At 37.3% G+C, this 23,230-nt stretch overlaps 1 protein-coding gene across 1 annotated transcript in view; it reads right to left on the bottom strand.

Moving 5' to 3' along the window:
* Window positions 1-23,230, bottom strand: part of CACNA1D (calcium voltage-gated channel subunit alpha1 D) — a gene marked incomplete at both ends in the record, with an annotated part of 169,678 nt that overhangs the window by 42,581 nt on the left and 103,867 nt on the right. The window contains 15 exons of the mRNA XM_082289118.1: window positions 4,144-4,254; window positions 4,937-5,095; window positions 6,239-6,440; window positions 7,132-7,278; window positions 7,531-7,583; window positions 7,752-7,859; window positions 8,337-8,424; window positions 9,529-9,635; window positions 13,827-13,886; window positions 16,614-16,743; window positions 18,344-18,488; window positions 19,257-19,326; window positions 19,933-20,002; window positions 20,688-20,802; window positions 21,825-21,945. Of these exons, the coding sequence (XP_082145244.1) occupies window positions 4,144-4,254; window positions 4,937-5,095; window positions 6,239-6,440; window positions 7,132-7,278; window positions 7,531-7,583; window positions 7,752-7,859; window positions 8,337-8,424; window positions 9,529-9,635; window positions 13,827-13,886; window positions 16,614-16,743; window positions 18,344-18,488; window positions 19,257-19,326; window positions 19,933-20,002; window positions 20,688-20,802; window positions 21,825-21,945 (1,686 nt within the window). The remainder of the gene's footprint in view (window positions 1-4,143; window positions 4,255-4,936; window positions 5,096-6,238; window positions 6,441-7,131; window positions 7,279-7,530; window positions 7,584-7,751; window positions 7,860-8,336; window positions 8,425-9,528; window positions 9,636-13,826; window positions 13,887-16,613; window positions 16,744-18,343; window positions 18,489-19,256; window positions 19,327-19,932; window positions 20,003-20,687; window positions 20,803-21,824; window positions 21,946-23,230) is intronic.

Below are 23,230 nucleotides of genomic sequence, written 5' to 3'. Positions count from 1 at the left end.
ACAATTGGACTGATATTTTTCTCAAGATTTTAAACTGTTAGATTTTCTAGTAATTTCACAGTTTAAAGTAATGCACCTGAGTGCATTACTATTTGAAAAAAAGGCTTATTTTGTGTGGAAATTTGCTCTTGGAGACTATGAGAGAGCTGCTACAGTAGACAACAGCTCTATATTTTATTCTTGGAAAGGAAGCAGCATCAGGAAAGGCTCATTATGTTTCTGATGCTACTCTCTTTTAAAACACAAATTGCTACAATCATTCCTTTGTCTAAGGAAGGTGCAGTAAGAGGAAAATAGATCAGAGTATTGTTATCTCTACAACCCTTTGCACTACTCTGGTTCTTTGGGAGCAACCATCAATTCCAGTCTTGGGGCAGAAGCCAGTGCTCGTGGATTTGGCCTCCTGAAGAAATGCCTCCATTCCTAAGAGCTCTTGCACAATTCCCTATCACTCCCTCCCTACTCATCCTCCTGCATGGGAACAAGCCATTCCCAAAGTTTTATTAAGTGAGCATCATGCTGAGCCACCTCAACAATACTGAAATTTATAATCCTAATGAGATTAGCAGCTGCCAACCAAAGAAAGGCAGCTTCTCTCATCATTTCTTCCTGATCACTCACATTCTTTAATTCTAAGAATCTCCCTTGATTTTAGAATAGCAATATTTATATATATATATATAGACAAAATAAGAGACTATTGGCAAACAGCAAACACATAATCAGCACAATCCTGAGCTGTGCTATCCATCTTCCTCTACAATGGGAACCAAAAAAGGTCCTCCAAATAAAGGATAATTTCAGCTATAGAAAAAGTTACTTTACTAGACATGCTACAAGATAAAGCACTGAAATAAAAAAAAATCACATTTTGATTCAATACAGCTAAAACACTTTACAGCTAAAATAATCTACACATTTATTTATTTATTTTACGAAACCTTTTCCATCAGTATAGACAAATATTGTTCAAACTAATATGTAAAGCAAAAGCATACAAATAAACAAAAAACTAAGAGAAAATAAAGATGGTTTTGGAAAAGGGAGGAATGGACAAGTCACAGCAAATAAACATCATGCAAATAAGTTGTTTTCACCACTGCAAGGACCCAAGATCAATTCACTTACTAGCCATCTTTCCTTTTTTCTTACAAAAATCTGATGTAAAACGACATGGAAAATCATTACAAGTTTAAGCAACAACTGGCTACCAGGAAGCTGTACATACAGTATGTGTGGGTGTATTATTTTTGATTCCAGAGCTGTATTTTGTTTTGAATGGCACTGAACCATGCTGAGCAACAGAGTTTAGCAAATGTGAAGAAAAAGGCCTGTTCTTTTAGCTTATATTATGGAAAATTTGCTCACTGAGAAATGTTGAAGGACAAAATCACAAATCCTGGGGAATATGTAGGCATGGAGAATTAGCAACAAAGTATGTTTCCATACATCTACCACATAAATATTTTAGTTCTTCTAGTACTCTCTTGGAAAATTTAGGGCCTCATTCTGCAAAGTCTTGTGTGATCCAATCTCCCAGTCAAGTGTGGCAGACACTCAGCACCACCTTTACTATCTAGCACTTCTCCAGGTTTTATGTATTTCAGAGCTGGAAGTCAGTCTGCAGTGCCTTGGTTTTACACAACACAATATCATAGTAAGAGTATCAATAATTTATAGTAGCCTTAAGTTTATAAGACCAGCAAAACCAAAAGATCACCATTTTCACAGGACTTTTGTCAACATATTAAGGGGACACTGTCAAGCAGATGAGATAAAAACTAACAGGTTTTTATCTATTGTTTTCTTTTACAGAGGGAGTAGAGGAGTTTTTATTTGATGCTTTGAACATCTCTGAAACAACTTTTTAAATGCACAAAATTAATAAATAAAACTTTATTCTGTCAGACTAGCCTAAGAGACCCACCCACCAGTGACACAGATGTAGAAGAAATTAATCAGTCTCATGGACCCTAAAGAAAAACATTAAGTTTGGTTTCAGATTGTTCCTACTATTATTAAACCTTAATATGAGTTAAAGCAATTAATTGTTGTTTTAAACATACATCTATTTTGAAATTTAGACTAAAGACATTAAAATTCTGCTTAAGGCTGCTAGCTGATTTGTGATTATTAATGAACTATGTAATACATGTTGCAAATAGGTTCTGTTAAAGAGTATCTGATAATTTAAAAGGTTATGATCTCCAAAGAATAACAGGAACAACCTTAATTGTACTTTATTCCCTTCCTGCTAATTAGACTCTTCCAAAAGTCTGATTATTATCATAGTCTTTAAACCTTGTCCTGCTAATTAGCAAGTTTAAGGTGTTCTGCATCTATGGGGGACCGCAATTCAGGAAATGAGAACCTTCCACTGGCAGTGTCTGCCCTTCAAACTCTCAGGGTTCAGATCCAGGGATCTCTCACAGTGAAAGCATCCAGTCAGATAGAAAGCATGTTGCAACAGAATTAAAGCTCAAATTGTACAGAGTCTTAGAGACCAGTGTTAAGACATTGCATTTGCTAACGAGTAGGAAGCCCACAGTACAAATGGAGCACTGTGATTTGTACACTCATGATCAGACCACTGTGTTTTGCATTAGCTGCTATTTCTGACTACAGTCACAAGTGCATGGAGAACCATACAAGGATTCACAACCTTCTTTCAAAAAGCAGATGAAAAAATGCAGCAAAGTCCTCTGTGCAAAACAAGGATATAGAACAGGAAATACAGATCAGGAAACACAACCAGCATACTCATGACACTGTGGTCCACACAGCTGAGCTATCTCCTCTGGGGCCTCATATTGTGCTATTTTTCATGTGAAACCCTTAGCATTTAAATAAGATAGCTGACACAAAAATACAAATAAATTCATTAGAAATGTACAATGGACTGGACAGTGCAGAGCGAGACTAGGGGAGAGTGGGTAAACATTCACCCAGAACTCCACAGTTCACATCTCAACACCAGATCTCAAGTGATGGATAATTTGTTCACTTCGGCAGACAAATATGAGCTGGCTTTAAACCAAGTAGCTGAAGCTGTACAGCCAAGCTCAGCACTAAATGCAAGCTGAATAAATAGTTCTGAAAATCTGGAAAGCTGCTGTACTGCTGCTGCAGCCTGAGCCCTGGGCAGCTGTGCTGTGAGCACAGAACTCCCTGGGTCAGAGCAGGAACAGGGCTGCCTGCAGAGCTGCAGTCAGCCAGGGCTGCTTCACACCAGCAAAGGGCACAGCTCACAGCCAGCTCCACAGGCAGATATCCTGGTTGCTTTAAAAGAAGGGCAATGGCAAATGAAAAGTACCAGTCCTGGATGGTGAGATCAGTAAACTTCAAGTGGCTCATCTGGCTTTTTTCAAATTCCATGTATAGCAAGTGAACACATTTACTTATTTACATAGCCCACAATAAACGTTAATCTTGTTGTACTGGAAACAAATTTAGTCTATTTTTCCATCATTAACTTCTGCACTTCATAAATACAGTATGAGAACTGAACAAAAAACAGGATAATTTTATCTTTTTTTCAATTGTAGTTATCACTTTCTCTTGCAAATCTACTTTTGAAAATGTGTCTGCATCATTCATATTGACAGTGTCCCTTTAAGACAAGGAATCAACCACTCAGTGTGAGGCCTTCGAACAAATATTATGTATATATAACTGAAAACATAAAAATCTAAAAAGGCTATTGAATATGTAAATTATTTATATGTATGTTTGTAATACTTGGCTATATTTTATAAAGTAAAGAAATTATTTTGCATTTTAGAATAGGAAATGATACAGGATACAGGTCTTTACTGGAGATTAAATTAGTGTGAAATAATGAACGTAGTACCCAGAACAGGAGACATGGTAATGCTTGTAACAGGAAATGATATATCTGATTTAGAAAGGGACATTTTCATTACCTCAAAGTATTCTAGATCTCTTCAACCACTTTGTAAGATTTTTTTTTTTTTTGATACCTGCACTTCATTTCCCGGAGTTACACTTTATTATAATTTCTCTGATAGATAAAGGTGGGAAATGTTGGTTCTTTTTGTTCATTGAATAATATACAGCAAGTGTGAAACTCATTATACTTAATTCCTGTGGTGATGACCTAATTAAAGCATATCTTCAACTTACCTTGGGTTTGAATGCAATCAGTTTCAAAACCATTTCAACAGTGAACACTCCCGTGAAAACCATATTCATAATGTCCATAGCATCATTAAATAGTTTAGACTGTCCATAGTGCTGTGAATGAAAAAAAAAAATACTTACAAAAGTAAAGGCTTCAAAATATTAAGTGAAAGCAAGGCAGCTTAAGACAAAAACACAGCATAGGAAAACATTTTCTAGTAAAATTTATGAAGCACATCTATATATGTGGAAGATTAGCTGAATATCCCTGGTCAAGCATGGAACTGTTTAAGTCTATTCTGTTTAGGCACTGAGCAGAACGGAATTGTCATTCTTCGACATCCTAAGGGAATCTCCAGAGAGATGGTTGTGAGAGGAAAATGGTTCCCTCAAAAGAGGAGAATTAGACGACAACATTTTCCCAAGTTTTATATGCAAGGTTTTAAAATTACCCAGGCTTGTGTCACACCTGCTTAGAAAGCCTGAAGTATGGTAGTCACAAAATAACACAGTGTGTAGGAGGTGTATTTTTCAGAGGACACAGTGCATGCAAGTTTAATGAAAAAAGCAGAATGGTTTTATAAACTGAATCCAAACCATTCTTTTTCTTATCAAAATCTGAAATACTAGGGAAAGAAAGAGTCAATTAGCAATTGTCACAGAAAAGTACTGTGATCAGAAGTGCTTTCTTTAAAATTCCACTCCATGAAAAATACAGGTTGCCATAAATTAAAGGCATCATATCCTTCCCTGCAATTTATGCCAACAGCTTCAAGAGAGTTTCTGGTTTTCCTACCTGCATAGCCAAGCAAAGGGTGTTCAGCATGATGAGGACAAACATGATGTACTCAAATCCAGTAGAATTCACCACATACCAGAACTTGTACTGATAAGGATTTTTTGGAATATATCTACGGAGAGGACGTGCCTTCAAGGCATACTCTACACACTGACGCTGAAAAGCAAATACAGCAAAAATTGTTAGACTGTAACTCAGCAGTTAACCAAAGTGCAAATTATTAAATATAACTCTCAATACCAGTCTAGCTACTTGATGTAGGGCCTTTTTATTATTAAGTGTTAATAAAGTGCACGAGCAGCTCACCAATCCTCACTTGATTATTTACAACTGTATCTAACCATGTCTAACCATATACACTGCTCAGTCACATGCAAAAATCAAATAATGCTCATGGAAATTCTGGAGGGTTTTGCCTTTTTACACAAATATATTATAGAACATACAGGTATAGTACATATAGTCATCTATAAACCATGTCTTTACTCCCTTTTCAACTACCAATGGGCCTGCTTAGCATAAAACCATAGAGTCAGCAAAATAAATACTGAGGTGGTCTTACTTCTAACAGCTCACTTAAATTGCCCAGCAAAATCACATATGTAGGAACATCATGGATTAATCTCATAATCTATTAGCACCCCAAATCTTCAGGGCTGGGCCTCCCACTTGTCTCTGGAGGAATTCTTACAGGCCCTGACTGACAGGATACATGGTGCAGAAAGAATCCTGGCTACAGTCTCATGCTCATGAAGTGTGTTACAGTCAGCTAAGAATACCTGGAAAATTGTGAGTTATGAGTTTCTCAGCCAAAGGATTAAACAGTAAATAGCGACAGATTTTTGTAATTTTAATCTGAATATCCCCCATTAATTTCTAAATTAATGGGGGTGAGAAGTGAAACATTTTGAACACCTGAACTTTGAACACTTTCACTCTATTCAGAACACAAAAACTGTTTTCCAGTTCTTAGTGTAAAACCTATCTCTGCCTCAGGATAACCTGGCAAGTGCTGTATTCTTATTAATGTGACACCAAAAAGCAATATGCTAAGAAGCCAACAAGCTTAGTGGACCACCTTTCACAACAGAAAGACTGATGGATTGAGCTCACAGAAAGAGGAATGTACAACAACCTCAATACCCAGTTAAATAAATACCCAGACAGTAAAAAACTCAAATAAATAAATACTAAGCTATGTGTCTGGTGCCCTCTTCTGCCCCAAAGTAGAAAGGAAGTTCTTCATGCATAAACAAAAAAGGCTACTTCTAAAACTTAAGAATTCATTATTCTTTTAACCTGATTTTTGTCCAGTTCACAGTTCTTGTACTCTTGTTCTCCCTGTTCTTGGAATGTGACAATCACAAAACCAACAAATATGTTCATCATAAAGAAAGCAATAATGATGATATAAATGATGAAAAAAATGGAGATCTCCACTCTATAGTTGTATACAGGTCCTACATTCTCGCCATTTGAATCAATGGCTTTGTATAGCAGCCTGAAAAAAAAAAAAAAACCAACAAAATTTTATCTTTATTACCATTAAAATAAGAAAATATTAAAATATGCAGACTCAGAGGACAGGTTTCAGAAATGGTCTGATGTTCACTTTTATCCTCCTTTACTTATTGATAGTGCTTTCAAGAATATAGAAACCAGAAGAACCACAGCACACATTGCTATATTCTTTTTTTCTGAAAGAATTAAGATAATGACCCAATGGTTGTCATTTTCATTTATTTATTATTTATCCAAATAAAATTTTCTCATTTAGGGAATTAGTGAGTGGCAGTTAGCTCTTTCTAGGTTTCTCTATGAGTGTACTACTGCCTGATTTTTCAGTAAAAGGTTTACTTGAAGGCCTAAAACTTTCAAATTAACATTGTTTAAGGACCGTTAATGGATAAGCATCTAAAATTAGAGCTTCCATTAGAGCTGAGGACTAGGTCCTTATAGTAAAAGTAGCAAGACTGGGAATCAAACAATATTAAAAGCTCACCTTCTCTTACTTTTCCTGAAACATGGGATAAGTGCACAGATTCAGGATAATGTGTTTTTTACTTCCTCCCTCTTTACACCACCACTTAAAACTGCTTTACTGCCCAAAAATGTCTGGTAAATGATAGTGAATTGTTCTGGAAAAAGCAACTCTCGTAACAACGCTGTGAAAACATGGAGAACCCACTCACGCTGGCCAGCCTTCAAAGGTGGAGACTGTAAAAAGGGCCATCATAGCAGACAGAACATTATCAAAGTTGAAATCACTGTTTTGCCAGACCCTCTCTTTGACCATGGGACTATCGACATCTCCATCCTTATAAACGATGTATATTCCTCTGTGGGAAAGAGACTGTCATTAGTGAAATACTGAGCTAACCTCAAGAGTTACTCAATGCACTATTCAAAGCTCTTTCTTTTATTCCCCCTCATGTCTGTTTTATTTCCTTGCTAACCTGTGTTTTCTGGTGGATTTAAGATAACAATTCTGATTTGCACAACCCTAAATGGCCTGACATGTGCCTGCCCATACACAGTTCAAGTTATTCAGAACAAAATGTGTCACATTCTTAGACCAAAGGTCTCCTCACCGGCATTCCTCGGGGTTCTGTTTTGCCTCATCAGTGCACTTGTAGAATTTTCCCTACATATAAAAACAAAAAGCAATGATAAAATGCAGAATATGCAAAATACATGCTTTTATACTTCAATTGGCTCAGGATGGGACCAGCCCAGTTCCAGCAGCAAGCCACCAAGAATTCAATTCAGCTTTGCTTTTCTTGATGCACTGTAAGTTCTGAGAGTGTCTTACCTTGAACAGCTGCACCCCAATACAAGCAAACATGAATTGCAGCAGAGTTGTAACAATCATGATATTACCAATAGTTCTAATAGCCACAAAGACACATTGAACAACGTGCTGGAATGAAAGAAAAAAATATGTTTCAATGCAATTTGTCATGGACTACACACCACAAAAATCTATTTCCATATTCTTTTTTAAAATTACGATTTTTGTGTTGCCAGTATTATATCTAATACTGTAATTGGACTTGTTTTCTAAATTTGTCTGTAAGTCTGTTGACATAGACCCATCAACATCAACTGGCTAAAAACTACACAAGCACTATGCATAAACAACTTAAATGCACTGACATGTTGGTTCATCACAGTCCAAATCTGCTCTCAGTGGCAGTTCCTCCACACACAAAGTGCTGTAACTGTGGGCAGAGCCTGGGCTGGTTAAGAACAGATATGTTTAAGAATCAGGAACTGATTTCTGTCTTTGCTCTGTGGACTTCTGTAGACAATTTTTCTTGAGCAAGAATTTTTAACCTGAGGCAGGACTGAAGCATCAAGCCAACAGAAATATAATTTTAAAAATAAAAATAAACACCTTAAGTCCTTTTGCTCTGTTTATTGCCCTTAGAGGCCTCAAGACTCTTAAAACTCTGAGAATCTTCACGACTGAAATAGCACTTGATCTAGGAGAAAAAAAAAAATTATACCGTTACTGTTAAGGTAACAGATTGCATTACAGAATAACAATATCCTTGAGAATTCCTTAATCATGAAATTTTTTAAAAAAACCTCCAACCAGAACTCTCAAGATATATATATACAATACTTTTACTCTTTATTGATTCTTTATTAATATTAGAAAATAGTATCGATCTCATGAACGCCATAAAAGTCATTTGATTTCTGGAGCAAATTTGGAATTAACAGTTTAGAAGCTCATCTAAGACTATAATGTAGCAAAATAGTCCCCAAAGAATTTTTCGGTGTTGACAAGCTCTTTTGAAGACACTGTGTAAGTCCTGTAAATCAATGAATCCTTCAATTTCCAGCTAACCCAAGATCAAAAGATCTCAAATGACTTCCATTCCCTCTGTTTAAGTAGCTAGGACTGCATTTTGAGGAACTAGTGCACAGTATTTCAAAGAACACCCTGTGAAACTGAAAGCTTGTGCAATAGGTATTCTGGTACCAGCAGAGTTCAGTGGGGAGCAGCTGCCTGAAACCCTCCCCTGTTCTCTTTAAGTCATCAAGGCTGTCACAGATGATATTTAATAGGGGAAAACCACACAGTGAATCAATAACCACCTTTAGACTCTTTTATTGTGTTTAGTCCAACCCCAAAAAAGCAAAACAAACCTCACCATTACCACTTGCAGTCCTGCTTAAGGTACAACTTCTCCCCCTTCGAACACTGTCTAGTTCTATATCCCCACAGGTCAATACTGAAAGACCAAGGTCATAAAATTAGATTGTAGATGTGATAACAGCTCGAGAGAAGGGATATAAACCTCCTGAAGCTCCAGGAAATACCTGTTATACCATACAGTGTCACGGTGCTCCTCCTCATTCTCTTGGTAATAGTGGGAAGTAGTAATTTGTTTCCAGCCCATATTAGTACTGAATTACAACACTCTCCATGCAAATCACTGCCTCTTGCCAGCCCCATCCCTGAGCACTGACACTGCACACCCACACACCGTGGGGGAACAAAAGGAGCTGAAACACTGATTTCGGTAGAAAACCCCAGAGCAAAAATAAATCATTCACATTATAAGTATAGTACTTACTGAATCCCAAAAGATACCAGAGAAACGCCCACAACCAGCAAATCCAGCAAATTAAAATAATTCCTGCAGAAGGACCCTTTATGAAGGAATGCTCCAAAAGCTGTCATCTAAAAATAGAATTGTTACACACTTAGTCTATATTTCAATTTATTCAAAATCACATTTAGGCTGTTTACAAGACACTTGCCTAGAGTGTGAATGCATACAATACTATCTCGCTTTCTAAAATCCTTTGATATATAAAACAATCCCTCAATGTACATTAAATCTCTCATTTAAATCAGAAAAAATCGACTCAACAACATCAACAAATATGCTAACTGTTTCTGATGTCAACAAATGTTTTCTTTTGTGTAAGAACAGATGAGGCTGAGATGATTACACCGAATTAATTTGGCTTTTGTTAAAAAATTTGCTACAAAAACAACACTTAAGATTTCCATGTTTGCTAAACTGTAGGGTCCAGATTCTGACTCCTAATAATTCATACTATCTTAAGAATTGAAGGAGCTGAGAATGTACTGCAAACACCTGAGGGTCAAAGCTGGTACAGAAGCAGGACAAGGCTGTCCCAAGGCAGCACCACAAGGCTATTCAGCTTTGGCTTATGGGAGACATGAATGGGTATCTTGGAATAACCTGGAACAACTGATACATGTTTCGTATTATGTGTAATCAAAGGTCACTAAATCTTGCTGTTCTGTGGGGAATACCAAACATTGCTCTTCCTTTTGGACTTCCTCTAAATTTTTTGGTTTCTGTCCCTATATTTAGATGAAAAAATCTTACAAAGTGGATCTTGTGTGCATCACTTTCATTAGGAGCCGGTGATAGAGGCTATATTAATTATGGCTGCAGCCAGCACCTGGGCAGATGGTTTTGGGTATCACAAAGCTGAATTTGACTCCTAAATCCATTAATTAGACCCCCTACCATAACTGTAAGTAAGTACCAGTCTAAAAATGCACAGAGGAGTCCACTTAAACCCTTAGATGCAGACTCACCAGCTGAAGAGAATATTGCATAAATCTTTCCATAGTTATGAATTAAGTCTGAAATACTGAAACTAAAAACTCATAACAAAAATAAGGATACCTCTGAAAAATACCTTGTGGTCAGCTCAGTCACATGAATTCTAATTTCTTCAGCCTCAAGATCCTCCTAAAGAGCCTGAATACTGAGCTATTCCTTGTTTTCCACAGGTAAGAAAAATCGACGCCATCTAGAAAATATCTGATACTGACTGTGCATTATAATCCCTTTACTTTCTATTCTGTTCCTCAAGGTGTAGTGAAGAGATTTTATTTCATTTCCCCTCACAGCAGATTACTACAGCTTTCAAGACAGTTCCCCAGTGTAGGACAGAGCCACAGGCAATTGGCATCTCAGTGCACTGCATCCCTATCCAGTGTGCAGACATTTCCAGGCCTTCTGCATGACAAACCATCACCACCAGTAAAGGATGTACATATGCAAAGGAAAGATGCATTTTTTTGGAAGTTCTCCTCTCCTTATTCTCATGGTTAAGCCCTCTTTTGTGGTGATCAAAATACTAAATATTCCTCAAAGCTAGAAGAGTAAAAATGCTAAAGCTTTAACTTATGCCACAGCGTAAGAGATATAACATAGTTATATTACAAAATTTCCATTAAATTCCTAGCTCTTTCACTTACAGCTGGACAGAGTACATCTAAACTCATTAGAATCAGTGGAAGTTGAACACTAAAATAAACCTGAATATCAAGCTAGCATCTACCTACATCTACCCATTTACACTGTAGTATGTTATGAGCAGCACATAAAGTTTCATGTAAGACTCCCACAAAAATTAGGTCAATAACTGACCTAAAAGCACAGGTGAGGTACATATTTCCCCATCTTCACTCATACTTCAATCACCACAAAATCCTAGTGGAAGCATTTGCTAGAACTCTCTCAAGCAAGTTTAAATGGTGTGGGATTAGCACAGTGGGGGGAAGTTGAAAGCACAAATCTCTACCCTGACCTTTGCTCTTATGTTTTTACCTTTCCCAAGTTATCCAAACAGGATTTCAGTGTCATGTAGGGATTACATAAGAGAATTCTTAAATGCTTTAAGCTGATGTTGCAGCTCTTCTGTTATTCATATCCTCATCCATACATTCAGCACTGTGTGATGTGGGAATCCTTGTTTGAGAGCAGTAAGACAGAGCACAAGGAGACTCCCTACGTGCTGAGAGTTATTCTGGTTTAATGCTTGGTTTTTGTACAATTTCCTTTGCTACAGGTGATAATATTGCCTCTGGTTATCCTAATTTCAGTTTCATACATTTTTTGCCTGGAAATTAAGGAATTCTATTGTTACTGCAGGTCTAGTTTTGAATTTTCTCCTTGCAGAACACACTCTTCCTGTACAACTCAGATACTGTGGGAAGGACAGCAGAGGACATGGAGGGCCCCAGCCATAAGCAAGCAAAGCCAGAGTCTGAGACATGTTAGTAAAGCAGGCACTGTGTCTATGTCACACCCTGACTGTTCACTACATTTCTATGGTGCAGCTTATTTTCCTTTACATGTGAATGCTCTGAAGAGCTTCCTGGAGAAACCAGAGTCAGAAGCATCCAAATTTTTGGCTGTGATGTGGCTTCTTGTTTCCTTGTAATATTTTACAATGCCAGATTTCAGCAGCCCAAGCTCTAGAGTTTCCTGCTTCCCTTCTTAAATTGCTCAGCGCCAAAACCTTTCGCAGTTTTCAGGAATGCTGCTTTTCTTAACACACCCAGTTATGCCTCTTTATGCCACTCTTCATAATTCCTCTGTCTCCTAGAAAAACACAAATGGAACTGCAGGAACTGGAGAACCTGCTGCTCAGAGCATGTGGAAGTCTACTGACTCTCTTCTGCCACAGGTATAATGGTAACATATGTTTATGGCTTCTCAAATTCAGAGTTGGGAACTAGGCTGATCTAATGCTACAGCTCTTTTCAATGCTTTGTTCTCTCCTTTAGTCTGGCCTTTCTCTAGCAACAAAAACCCTGGATATTTATTTTAGCATGCTACAAACAAGAATAATCAATTCCATAGCAAGCTTCTCACTGCTGAAAATGTGAAATAAGGGGATAAACATTAAGCCTGGGAGAAAATTCAAGCATAAAAATAGTCTATTACTTACAGTACAGCTTATCTTGTAAACAGCCCAAATATTGCACCAATTAGTATTAATCAAATTGCATTGTGAAGACTATGCACAGCAATATGAGCAAAAGCTGGGAGAAGAGATTTTGTTAAGCTTAATCCTCAACTGGAAATGCATAGTTTATGTACAGATTCTTAGTGTGCCAGCAATTTTTAACTGTATAAATCAGGATTACTCAACCAAAAACTTGTGGTGAGAATAAGCACAGCATGAAACACTTATGAATCATGTATAAATCTCTGAAAAAATATTTTGCCAATTTCCAATGAAAATTTTAATTTCCTTGTTCAGCATTTTGTTTCATGTGAATGCAATTTTCAGTTATTTGGCTTCTTTACCAGAGTAAGTCTTGTACATTGAAAATCTGAGTAACCCCAATAGATATTCTTAATAATCAGTACACAAACTATACATTAAAATGCCAATTCTTGGCTCATGCATGGGTAATACATTTAAGCAAGCATAATTATGCCTGTCTGTGAATTTAAATGTATGCCCAAGATAAATGCAAAGTATCTTAGTGTATAGATAGATAAATGCAAGAGATCTTGCAAGTCCTATTGCAAGAAAATAGTTATCTACTATTTTAGCTCCGTGGATATAGTTCAGCAAAATAAATGAGAAATTACATGCTCCCTCCTTATAAGACTGATTATCTCTTTTGGAAATGCCAGAGCAAGGAGAAGGAAAAGCTCATGCGCAGTGATTTATTTTTCCCTTTTCTGACAACTGTAAGTTTAAAAAGGGTAAAAAATGAATTATTAAACTGATGTAATGATAAAAAACCAGCTTCTTCATGCACCCAATGGTAAAAAAATAACCAATCAAAACTATGAGGAACTGTCAAATAAAAAAATCCTCTAGTTTAAAAAAGTTTAGCTTTGATCGCTGAGAAAAGGCGAAGAACACTTCAAGTGCCTTTTCTTGGCAGGTGACACACAAGGAAAATCCTTTTAAACAAGCTTCCTTTAAAAACCTGTTACCTTCAAAATGATCTCAAATGTAAACATACTAGTGAAGACATAATCTGCATACCCTAGGATCTGGAAGGTAAACAAAAAGTTACAAACATTATTGCTAAAGCTGCTTTTGAGCTAACAAGGATCAATTAACAATGCATTACCTTTAACAGGATTTCAACAGTAAAGATGGCTGTGAAAGCATAGTCAAAGTAACCAAGTATCTGCAAGGTATAATACGTGCCACAGTAAGAAATCCATCTCTTAATAATTTTTACAACTTAGACCACATACACAACAACACCTGAATTAATCTTAGTAGATAGATGGAGAATTTACACAAAGTAGTTTAAAATTCCAGCTATTGTGCAACCATTTTTATTTGCTTAAAAATTTAAAGGATGCCACTGTGCTCAGGTATTAGATTTCACCCCTCAACAATTGACAGGACCCAATAGGCAACAATTTCTTTCAATTCCCTCTACCAGCTTTCACAGGTACTTTCGTCAGTCTTTATCAGAGACCCAGAATCTTAAACAAAGAATAAATACTTTTTACTAATGTCTGAGGTTTTTGCCAAAGTATTGCATCACAAAATAAAATATCAGTGGATGCTTCTAGACTGCAGATCATTCCACATTCTGCTACATTGTACTGTTCCTGTATAGGCTTCTCTAGAGTGTCACAAAACAAATTAATTAATAACTAATCACTTAAAATCAACACCACAACACTTTTTCCTTGAAGTGGGAAGATACAGCAGGTATTTATTTATAGGAAATTTAAAAGAACCCACAAGAGTTGCACAGTGATACAAAATTTCTAAGAGGATTGTGGCTGTGGGATTGATTGCTCTCGACAGGCACACGAGCAGGTATCTCAGTACCACCCAGAGTTGTGGCCACATCACTAACACCTAATTCAGTGAACTGCAGGAGGGTAAGAGTTTAGCCTCAAGGATGCAGCAATCCACCTAGCCAACAGCTGTGCACAGAAACATCTTGCCTGAGGTTCAGCAACTAACCAAGTGGGAAGGAGAAATAAAACAATGAGACAACACACAAAGAAAATAGTCATGCTAGATCAAATAAAAGGAAATCATTTTTCCCCCATATTCCACTGATCATCACGTCCTTCTGTCCCTTGGTGTGGCTGAAAAAACAGGCAAATATTAAAGCCATTCAACAAAGATTGATCAGCCACCAATTCACTCTAGACCTAAAATAAAATATTTAAAGGCATTCCAGTTTGTAAACTTTCATTCTGTTGCCGATCTGAAGGAAGGAACATGAACACTCAAGGCAGTAAAAGGAAAACGATGCAGGCCTGGGGCACATGAGAATACTTACAGCAAGAGGGCAATGCCCTCCTGAAATCCCTCACACATTTTGTCTGTGTCCCAAACAGAAATAATCTTTTCAGTTACCACCACTCTCCACTTACATTTTCCTAATGCTCCTCTAGTTACAAATACAATTATCAGCCCTTGAAGCTGTTTCTATAATAACAATTTCAGTATTCTCCACCAGCTCTCTTTTTCCTACCCATTAGTGTGATTTATTTATAGGATTACATTGGTCCAGCTTTACAGCTATGGGAAGCACACTGCTCTGCTGAATAGTGCATGAAGAGTGTCTTTGTGCTTTGGCCTCTTTTTACCTCTGGAGAAAGTTTTTGCTTTCTGGTTTTTACTAAAGTTTCTGGAAAAATGTTCAGAGAGTGCCAACAGCCAAAACAAGACTTTCAGAGCTTGCACCAACACCAGCAAGAACTAGAGAGGTACAACCTCTACAGCCTCCTCAGGCCCACCTTTCCTGCAAGATGTAACAGAGTTTCTCTAACTCCATGACAATCTCTACAGATCATTTTGTAGCTAGAACAGGAGAGGCCTGAAAGTTCTGTCAAAGCATCCCCAAAGTCCCCATGGACTACTACCAAGTTGCACCATCTCAGCTATTTCCTACCTAATCTAAAGCAAACACAACTCACAATAACATGAGTCTTGCTACACAACTGATACAAGTGCAACAAGACTAACAAAATCCGTGGTCACAAGAGGAGATTTCTTTTTGTTTCTCTGTCTAATAATTGTGCATTTGAGTAACAGGTAATCCACTGGACTAAGAATTTAAAATGGGGGATTCACGAATTTGTTCTGGGAGAACACAGGTGTTTAGTCCCCACATAAACTACAATTTTATTAATAGAGACATTATTTAAATTAATGGTTTTTTGAGGCTGAAATGGCATTTTTCTCTGAATCAAGGGAAGAGCTGGGCATGTTCTGATCTTCCTCTTACATGTGAGTTTAGAAAAAAGTGAGACTTGTTTAGTTTCTGATGTGGCCAGTCAGGAATCCAAATATCTTTGGGTCCAACGTAGGGATAACTCAAACACCCCAGACTGGCCACATGAGACTCTCTGAGAGAAGAGGTAACACCCTTATGAGTCCCAACACTCACTAACAGAGGGATATTCCAAGTGCCCCAAAACCATATAATACAGTCAATGCAGGGAGGACAGATCAGAGTCTATTCCAAGCATGATAAACAGTGATAATTTTAACTAGCATTTTTAAATCAGCATCAAACACTGTGAGGCAGTAAGAGTGATTCAGGAATTGCACATCAGGTACTCGAGCTGCAAAGTAGGAAAAAATATGAAAATTATAGATATTACTTATATTCAGCTTGAGAATATTTTATCCTGATATATTTATAGTCACAGAAAAAGCATCATGTAAATAATAAACAATTCTAATACTGATGATGTTCCATCAATAAAATTAATTGTCTTTAAAGATTTATGCTTCTTAGAGCAAAAGGAATATAAATGTATAGCTTGGAAAAGGAATGTTTCTTAACATGAAAATTAAAAACCAGGCACTAGGCCCAAAGGATTGTATCCTGTGAGGGTGTATTTATCTTCAGACATAAAAATGAAAGGCTTACATTATTTCGAAAAGAGTGGCTGCGAATTGGATCTTCTGCTGCTAAGGAAACACTGCTCAGCATGATGAAGACAAGGATGAGATTGGTGAAGATGTGGTGATTGATAAGTCTGTGGCATCCCACTCGAATTCTAAAGAGAAGATACAAAAATACACCATCTTTGCACACGGAATTCAGCAGATGGTTAATATACAACATGTTTTCTGTTACTCTGCCAACACTGATGGAACAGAGCAACAATCAGCAGTCAGAAGCAATGAAAATGCTGAAGCCATCGGTCTGATTCCTAAGAATGTAAATAAATTCGAAATCCAAATCACCCATAGTGAAGATGCACTTAAAGCAATCTGGGAGGGGTTGGTTTCCAGTGGGTTATGAACACCACAAGTTCCAGGGTTTGTACCACTGTGCACATACAGACAATGTCAGAGGGACCAAGGCTAGACAATAAGTCATTCCAGATCCCCTGTTTGATTTCATCCTTACTAAAGTTGCCAAAATTACTTATCTTGTGAGATGCAACTTAGGCTGCAGATCTCATTGTGCTACTTAGGACTCAAATCAGAATCTCCATGAAGATTTCCTTACAGAATTACAGGACAAGTGGGTGTTGAAGGCTCCAGAGCTGTCAGGCTTCAGCCACATGACATGAAGTGTAACTGTGCATATGCTTAGAGTCACTGAGCCCAAGGTAATCACAAATACAGAGCAGATCTGGGATTAAACTGACAAAAAGGCAGGATCAGGTTCATAACTGACTAACACTGAAGTTGTCTAAATTCTGCTGAAGACCCAGAAGGTTCTTGGCTAAAATTTTTTCTCCTGAAATTAAGTACATGATTGGAGTGTGGCATATCTTATTTATGCAAGTAGGCCATTTTAGACCAAGAATACATAGTGTTAGTTGAAGCTGAAAGCAATTTGAAGTGTTCAACAAACCTAATGATTTTGCATTCAGCATATGAAAATTACTAGTTCAAGGAGCTCTTTTTCCAGTTTGCAAACTCTGAAGAGCTTCAGATAATCCATGCAATGAATGAGATACACACCCAAAAAAATTTTATCTTGATCATCTTTTAAACTTGTGGTGGCCTCTACCACTGAAAGGCAGCATTCTCCCATGCCAAATAAATCTTAAGTAAGGACTTTTACTGACTACTCAAGCTTGGTGTCTTCACCAGAGTAGAACTCCAAATGCTCTGGAGTTAGGCTAAGTGTTGAAAGATTCCAATTGCTCCCCAAAATCCAACTATTACTGTTCTTGATTTTTTGAAATAATTTGTCTTTATCTTTGATGTTTATTTGAATCTGGGAAATGCTGTTACCCTAAGCAGAATATATACAACCTTTCTCCTACTTTTCTCTTTTTCTGGTTTCTCCTCCACGAAGAATTTCTAGTAACCCTAGTAACCTATCTCATGCAGAAGATTCTCAGATCTTTTACATCCAATGACTAATATAGTACACAGATAATACACCTTAAAGGGTATTTTCCAGGCATGTGAGAACTCAGACTGTATGTACAAAATGCTGTTATCTTCAACAGTGGGAAGAAAAATAATATCTTTTTCATATTATTCTCATTTACCAAGTCAATCAGAACATTTTAGGAGGAAAGCCAATCCCTTTTCTGTTGAAGATACTAGATTCCTACTCCTGATCTCCCTGGAAGGAGGTCTGTTACTTCACTGCTTGATGCCGAAACCAGTATTTTTCAAAATTATATTTACGGATTGGTGCTGCTGAAAATGAAGAAGGCACTCCCTTCAGGGATCGGTGTTATCTTCTCCTTCATGTTGAGTTCTGATATTCTACGGGGACGTGGGCCTGCTGGTACCTCTGGTTCATCCTCCTCATCTTCTTCATCTTCACCTACTTTAAAATTAAACATTCTTTTTACTATAAACTAAAAGATATTGAGGTTTTTTTCATAATGATACAAAAGCATAGCTTGTATTAGATTTCACATTGGCTTATAGGAAATATATATTCATAGAATGACTCTAAGAATCTATAAACCAATATGTGAACATCCAAACAGTTGTCACTGTTTGTGACCCACATACAGGGTGTGTGCATAAGTGCCCTGAGAGCATTAACAGGCTTTGCTGGTCCTGAGCAGCTGCACCTGAGGACTCCCCAAGCTCCCTGAGGAGCTCTGGAGCCCCAGTTCAGCTCAGCCCCCAACAGTCCATCCATGCCTGTGCTGAGTGCTGAGCTCTGGGTGAGCACTGTGTGCTCAAAATTTAGGGCAGATTTCTGTGACATGTATCCAGATAATCCAGCAGAACTGATTTTTACATAAGTATATTCACTGGGCCAAGAAAAAATTGACCAAACATCATCAGCCCTGGAATGTCCTTTTTTGCCAAACGTTTTAGAGAAATTTAGAATTTGCTCTCCCATCCAGATAGTGTTACCACAACAGTGCTGAGGCTCACAGTATTAACTCTCAAATGCTGCTTGTACTGTCTAGGAAGCTGCAGGAAAAGATAATACTTAGCAGCTTCCAGGCCCATTTATCCACTGATAACAGAGCACGACTTCACTGACTTCAAAGGAATGGATTCAATGTTCAGCAGGAGCAAGTTTAGGATATTTTAGCAAACAAATGTGTTCGTCTTCTAGCTAGTATTCACATACCTGGTACATCACAGGGTGGATAGGGATCTTTATCCTCATCCTCTCCTTCTCCATATTCGCCAATTGTCACCTATAGCAGTGAAAGGGATGCACAGGAAGAAAAATAAATTTTAACACACAGTACAAAGTCCAATAGAAAGCAAACCAAATAAGCCTCTGAAGTCAGAGAAGTGAGTTTTCTGAAGCAGAGTAACTCTGAGAACAGAGGAGAGCTGACAGTTTATTACTTATTTTTCAATGATAATTTTTCAATAGTATCCACATTTTTCTGGCTGTGTAAATCACAATGAGAATATAACCAACACACTTTGATAAAAGCTACCAAGAATGTTGGAACATTCTACTAAGAGTTGATCATTTACTAATCTCATTGCATTTATCAAGCAAAATACCTACAGGGATCCTAAAAAAAAAATCACATTTTTCTGACATTAACTATTTTGTTCTCTAAGAGCTTCCCTTCTCAGGATATCCTGGAACCAAAAGGATTTTTCTGGATTAAGAGATGCTGTGAGGATGCAAAGCATCAGGACTAAGTTTTCTTTTCCTGGAAAAAAAATGTAGGGATGATGGGCTCAAAAAGGAATTGTACAATGCACAGTAGTCTTGAAAAGTACTCCCTAGCAAAATTAGTAAAATTGCTTCTTAGAAAAGAGACAAGTTTTAGGATAAACACCTTACTATCCTTGGGCTTCTTTTGGTCACCTTCTGACTTCTCACTTTTTTTATTTTCCAGACTCTCTTTTCTACAAAACAATACAATAACAGTTACAAAGCATGCCATGTAAAGACAGACAATTTTAAGTGAATGATACCAATTCTATGAAAATTTGAAAGCCTTATAATAAAATATTTAAAATATTTTGTACAGCTGCAGGTGTCAGAGCAGTAAAATCTACTGCATTTGAATGCAATGATCCATTTAAAAGATTATGATTTTGAATATAATTCCAGAGACTAATCCCTAAAACATTCAACACATGATAATTACTCCTTTCTAGAGGGATAAACTGTGCCCTTGGACTCATACAAACAATTTTCATTGACTTCAACAGGCTTGCACTGATTTCAAAAGAAGGTTTTCTACTTGTCTATATAAGGCTTAGAGAACTGATTCCACAGGGAGCTGTGCACTGGCAACAACAGATAAATTCTTGTGCTAATTGCACAATAAATCCTACAGTTGCAATGTTTAAATATCAGTTGGTTTATCATTATATTCTTAATTCACCACAATAACTACCTAACTTTTATCTAAAATCACACTGTTTGTCTGCTATTGTAGTGTCTAGACAAACCCTCTTATTTTTTTCCTCAGTCCAGCACATTTTGAAGATGGTAAAGACATTCATATAAAAAAAATCCTTATGGAAGAATTCATTACTCTCCTCCTTCCCTCTCCTGCTTATTCAACATGCCCTTCTATTTTACCTCGCATTCTTTTTCCTTTCTTTTTCTTCAGCTTCTTCTTTCTGAGCTGTATTTAGACTTTCAGCATCTGCCAAGTTATCCACAGCAATGGCCAAGAAGACATTTAGCAAGATATCTATTTCAAATCATTTTAAGGACATTACGCCTTACCATACTCGTGTGGTTTATTATCAGCATAAACACTGACAATGTGAGAGATATAAAACACATGTTCCCAACCTACAGCGTGGAGGTTTGTGATGCTGGAGTGTAGTGCAAATAACACCCATTTAATGGACTAGACTGATACTGGCTGTAAAGTGAGCAGAGATCCATTAGGGTCACGGGCTTTAAAATAGCAGAATGCTTGAGGTATTTTTTTAAATAAATGAAATTCAACTTCATGCTAGCCTGAGCAAATTCAAATATGAAACTGTCTATTATACGTGGAGACTGTGTGGGCATTTTGAAAAATTCATTTTTATAATGCACTGTCTTCCATGTCTACAACAATCTACATCAAATTCAGTTCTTCAGTCTCTACCAGTTAATCATAAATACTGATACAAATACCATAGAGTACAGAAAACACAAAAGTTTTGCCCTTTCATCACCTTCTGACCTTTAAAGGACTTCTGAGAATGGCAGTAGTTTGTTTCTGCATGGGGCCAAGGAAGTATTTCCAGATCACTGAAAGCAGGGAAGGGGAAGGTTCAGGCAGACTTTATCCCAGCTGCATCAGTCTGTGCCCTGGTCCCTGCTGTGCAGAGGATCCCTGGCTGCACTCTCAGCCCGTGTCAGAACTCACAGGGCTGCCCCGAGCGTCAGGGGGATGAACGGGGCATCACTGCCCCACAGACCAGGCTCCAGCCCTGCATTGTCAGGGATGACAAACAGCAGGCACAGTAAGGCCATGCTCCCACTGAAGGAAGAAAGAAAATATTCTCTGGTTTCTGCCATGGTGGTGGCTGGAGACAGCCTGGAGATCACTGACTTGCACTCCTCAGGGAACGGGGCACAAGGAAAAGTCTCTTTAAAGGACTCAGCACATGCAGAGAGCACTTGCCCATGGCCATTCACCCTCTCCCAGAGGGATCTTGTTTGTGTCCCTGGACCACAGCCTCACTCAGGGATGTTTGCAGCGAGTGTAAAGGATACAGTTGCCACAGATGAAGAGGATAATGAAATATATACAGACGATCATGCCTGAGGATGATGGACCACCGTAAGCCATGATGCCATCATACATGACAGCATTCCAGTCTTCACCTGTTAGGATCTAAGAAGTAGATATTAGGAGATTAGTAGTAACTCAGCATCAAAAGTGAATAGAGAAACACATTTTCTCTGACCACACAATATAGCTAACCTTCTGTATACATAAAGCAATACCATATTCTTTTCATGCATTGTTTTAAAATTCCCATTTAAATAAACATCTCCTGAAAGCTTGGGTTTAACTCTAATAGTTTTCATTTTGTGCTATGCACTTATATCACTGAACTTCAAAGGCAAAAATAATAAAAATTACATTTTATTGAAATTTTATTGATCTCGGCATGCCAAAGTGAAGAGCCCTGGTTTCAGTAATGCCACATTATGTCCATCACTTAAAAATCAAGTCAGTATATATTTTAAGGTTCCTTTTTCTTTTCTTTTTCTTTTTTTTTTTTTTTTGTTTTGTTTTGTTTTGTTTTAATACTGGCCACAGATCTGTACTATAATAAAAATTCTGAGTATTACAATGCAGGCTATAGGGGCATTTCCTATATTTCTAATTTCTTAAAAATTATCAGTTACAACCTGTGAAAACATGTAATACTGACTCTCCTTCCAAGCAATTAAATGGTTGTTTAAGAAAATTAAATGCATGCCATTTTCTGAAATTCATTTTTGGAGAGCTGAACTTATCCAGCTGATTTTCATTGTTAGTGAGCACCAACAGGTTGGTTGGTCCTGAGTGTCTTCTAAAACTGAAGGAAGCTCCTTTCCTTTGAAAATGAGACAGCCTAAAATCTGAATAAAATCTAACTCAGCTGAATTGGAAAGTAGAGCCTTAACTTTTTATAGGGGCAATATCAGGTCAAATGTGAACACTTTTCCCCATAAGGAAATTTCTCATTAATATCTCCTTATCTTAAAATTAAATGGAAAGATTTTCTGCTTGCTCTGGGAAGCCACCAGATGAGACTTCCACCAAAGAGACAGGAAGCTGACACCAAGGTGAATTCTGCAACTTTTAACTCTCACCTACAATGTCTGAAAACAAATATTATGGTAATGTACAAAGACAAATATAAAAATGGTGAGAAAGATGAAACCAAATAGCCTAATTACAGTATCCAAATTGGGAAAAATAAATTCTAAGAAAACATCACAAATTAGTGAAAAGTAAAATCTAAGTATGGCTCTGCCATTTCACAAGTAGCAGACAAGTTTGCCTGAAGATTTTAATAAAACCTGGTCTCTAAAGAAATCAATGCTTATTTTTATATTAGAGTGATATGACCCATATGTAAATATGCACTCTTTAAAGGCTTATTATTTTTTCTTGCTTGAGAGCA

This window comes from Coloeus monedula (assembly GCF_965178545.1).
Source record: "Coloeus monedula genome assembly, chromosome: 11".
Taxonomy (NCBI): Eukaryota; Metazoa; Chordata; class Aves; order Passeriformes; family Corvidae; genus Coloeus; species Coloeus monedula.
The sequence above is the reverse complement of the archived record's forward strand: the minus strand, read 5'-3'. Positions and strand labels throughout refer to the sequence as shown.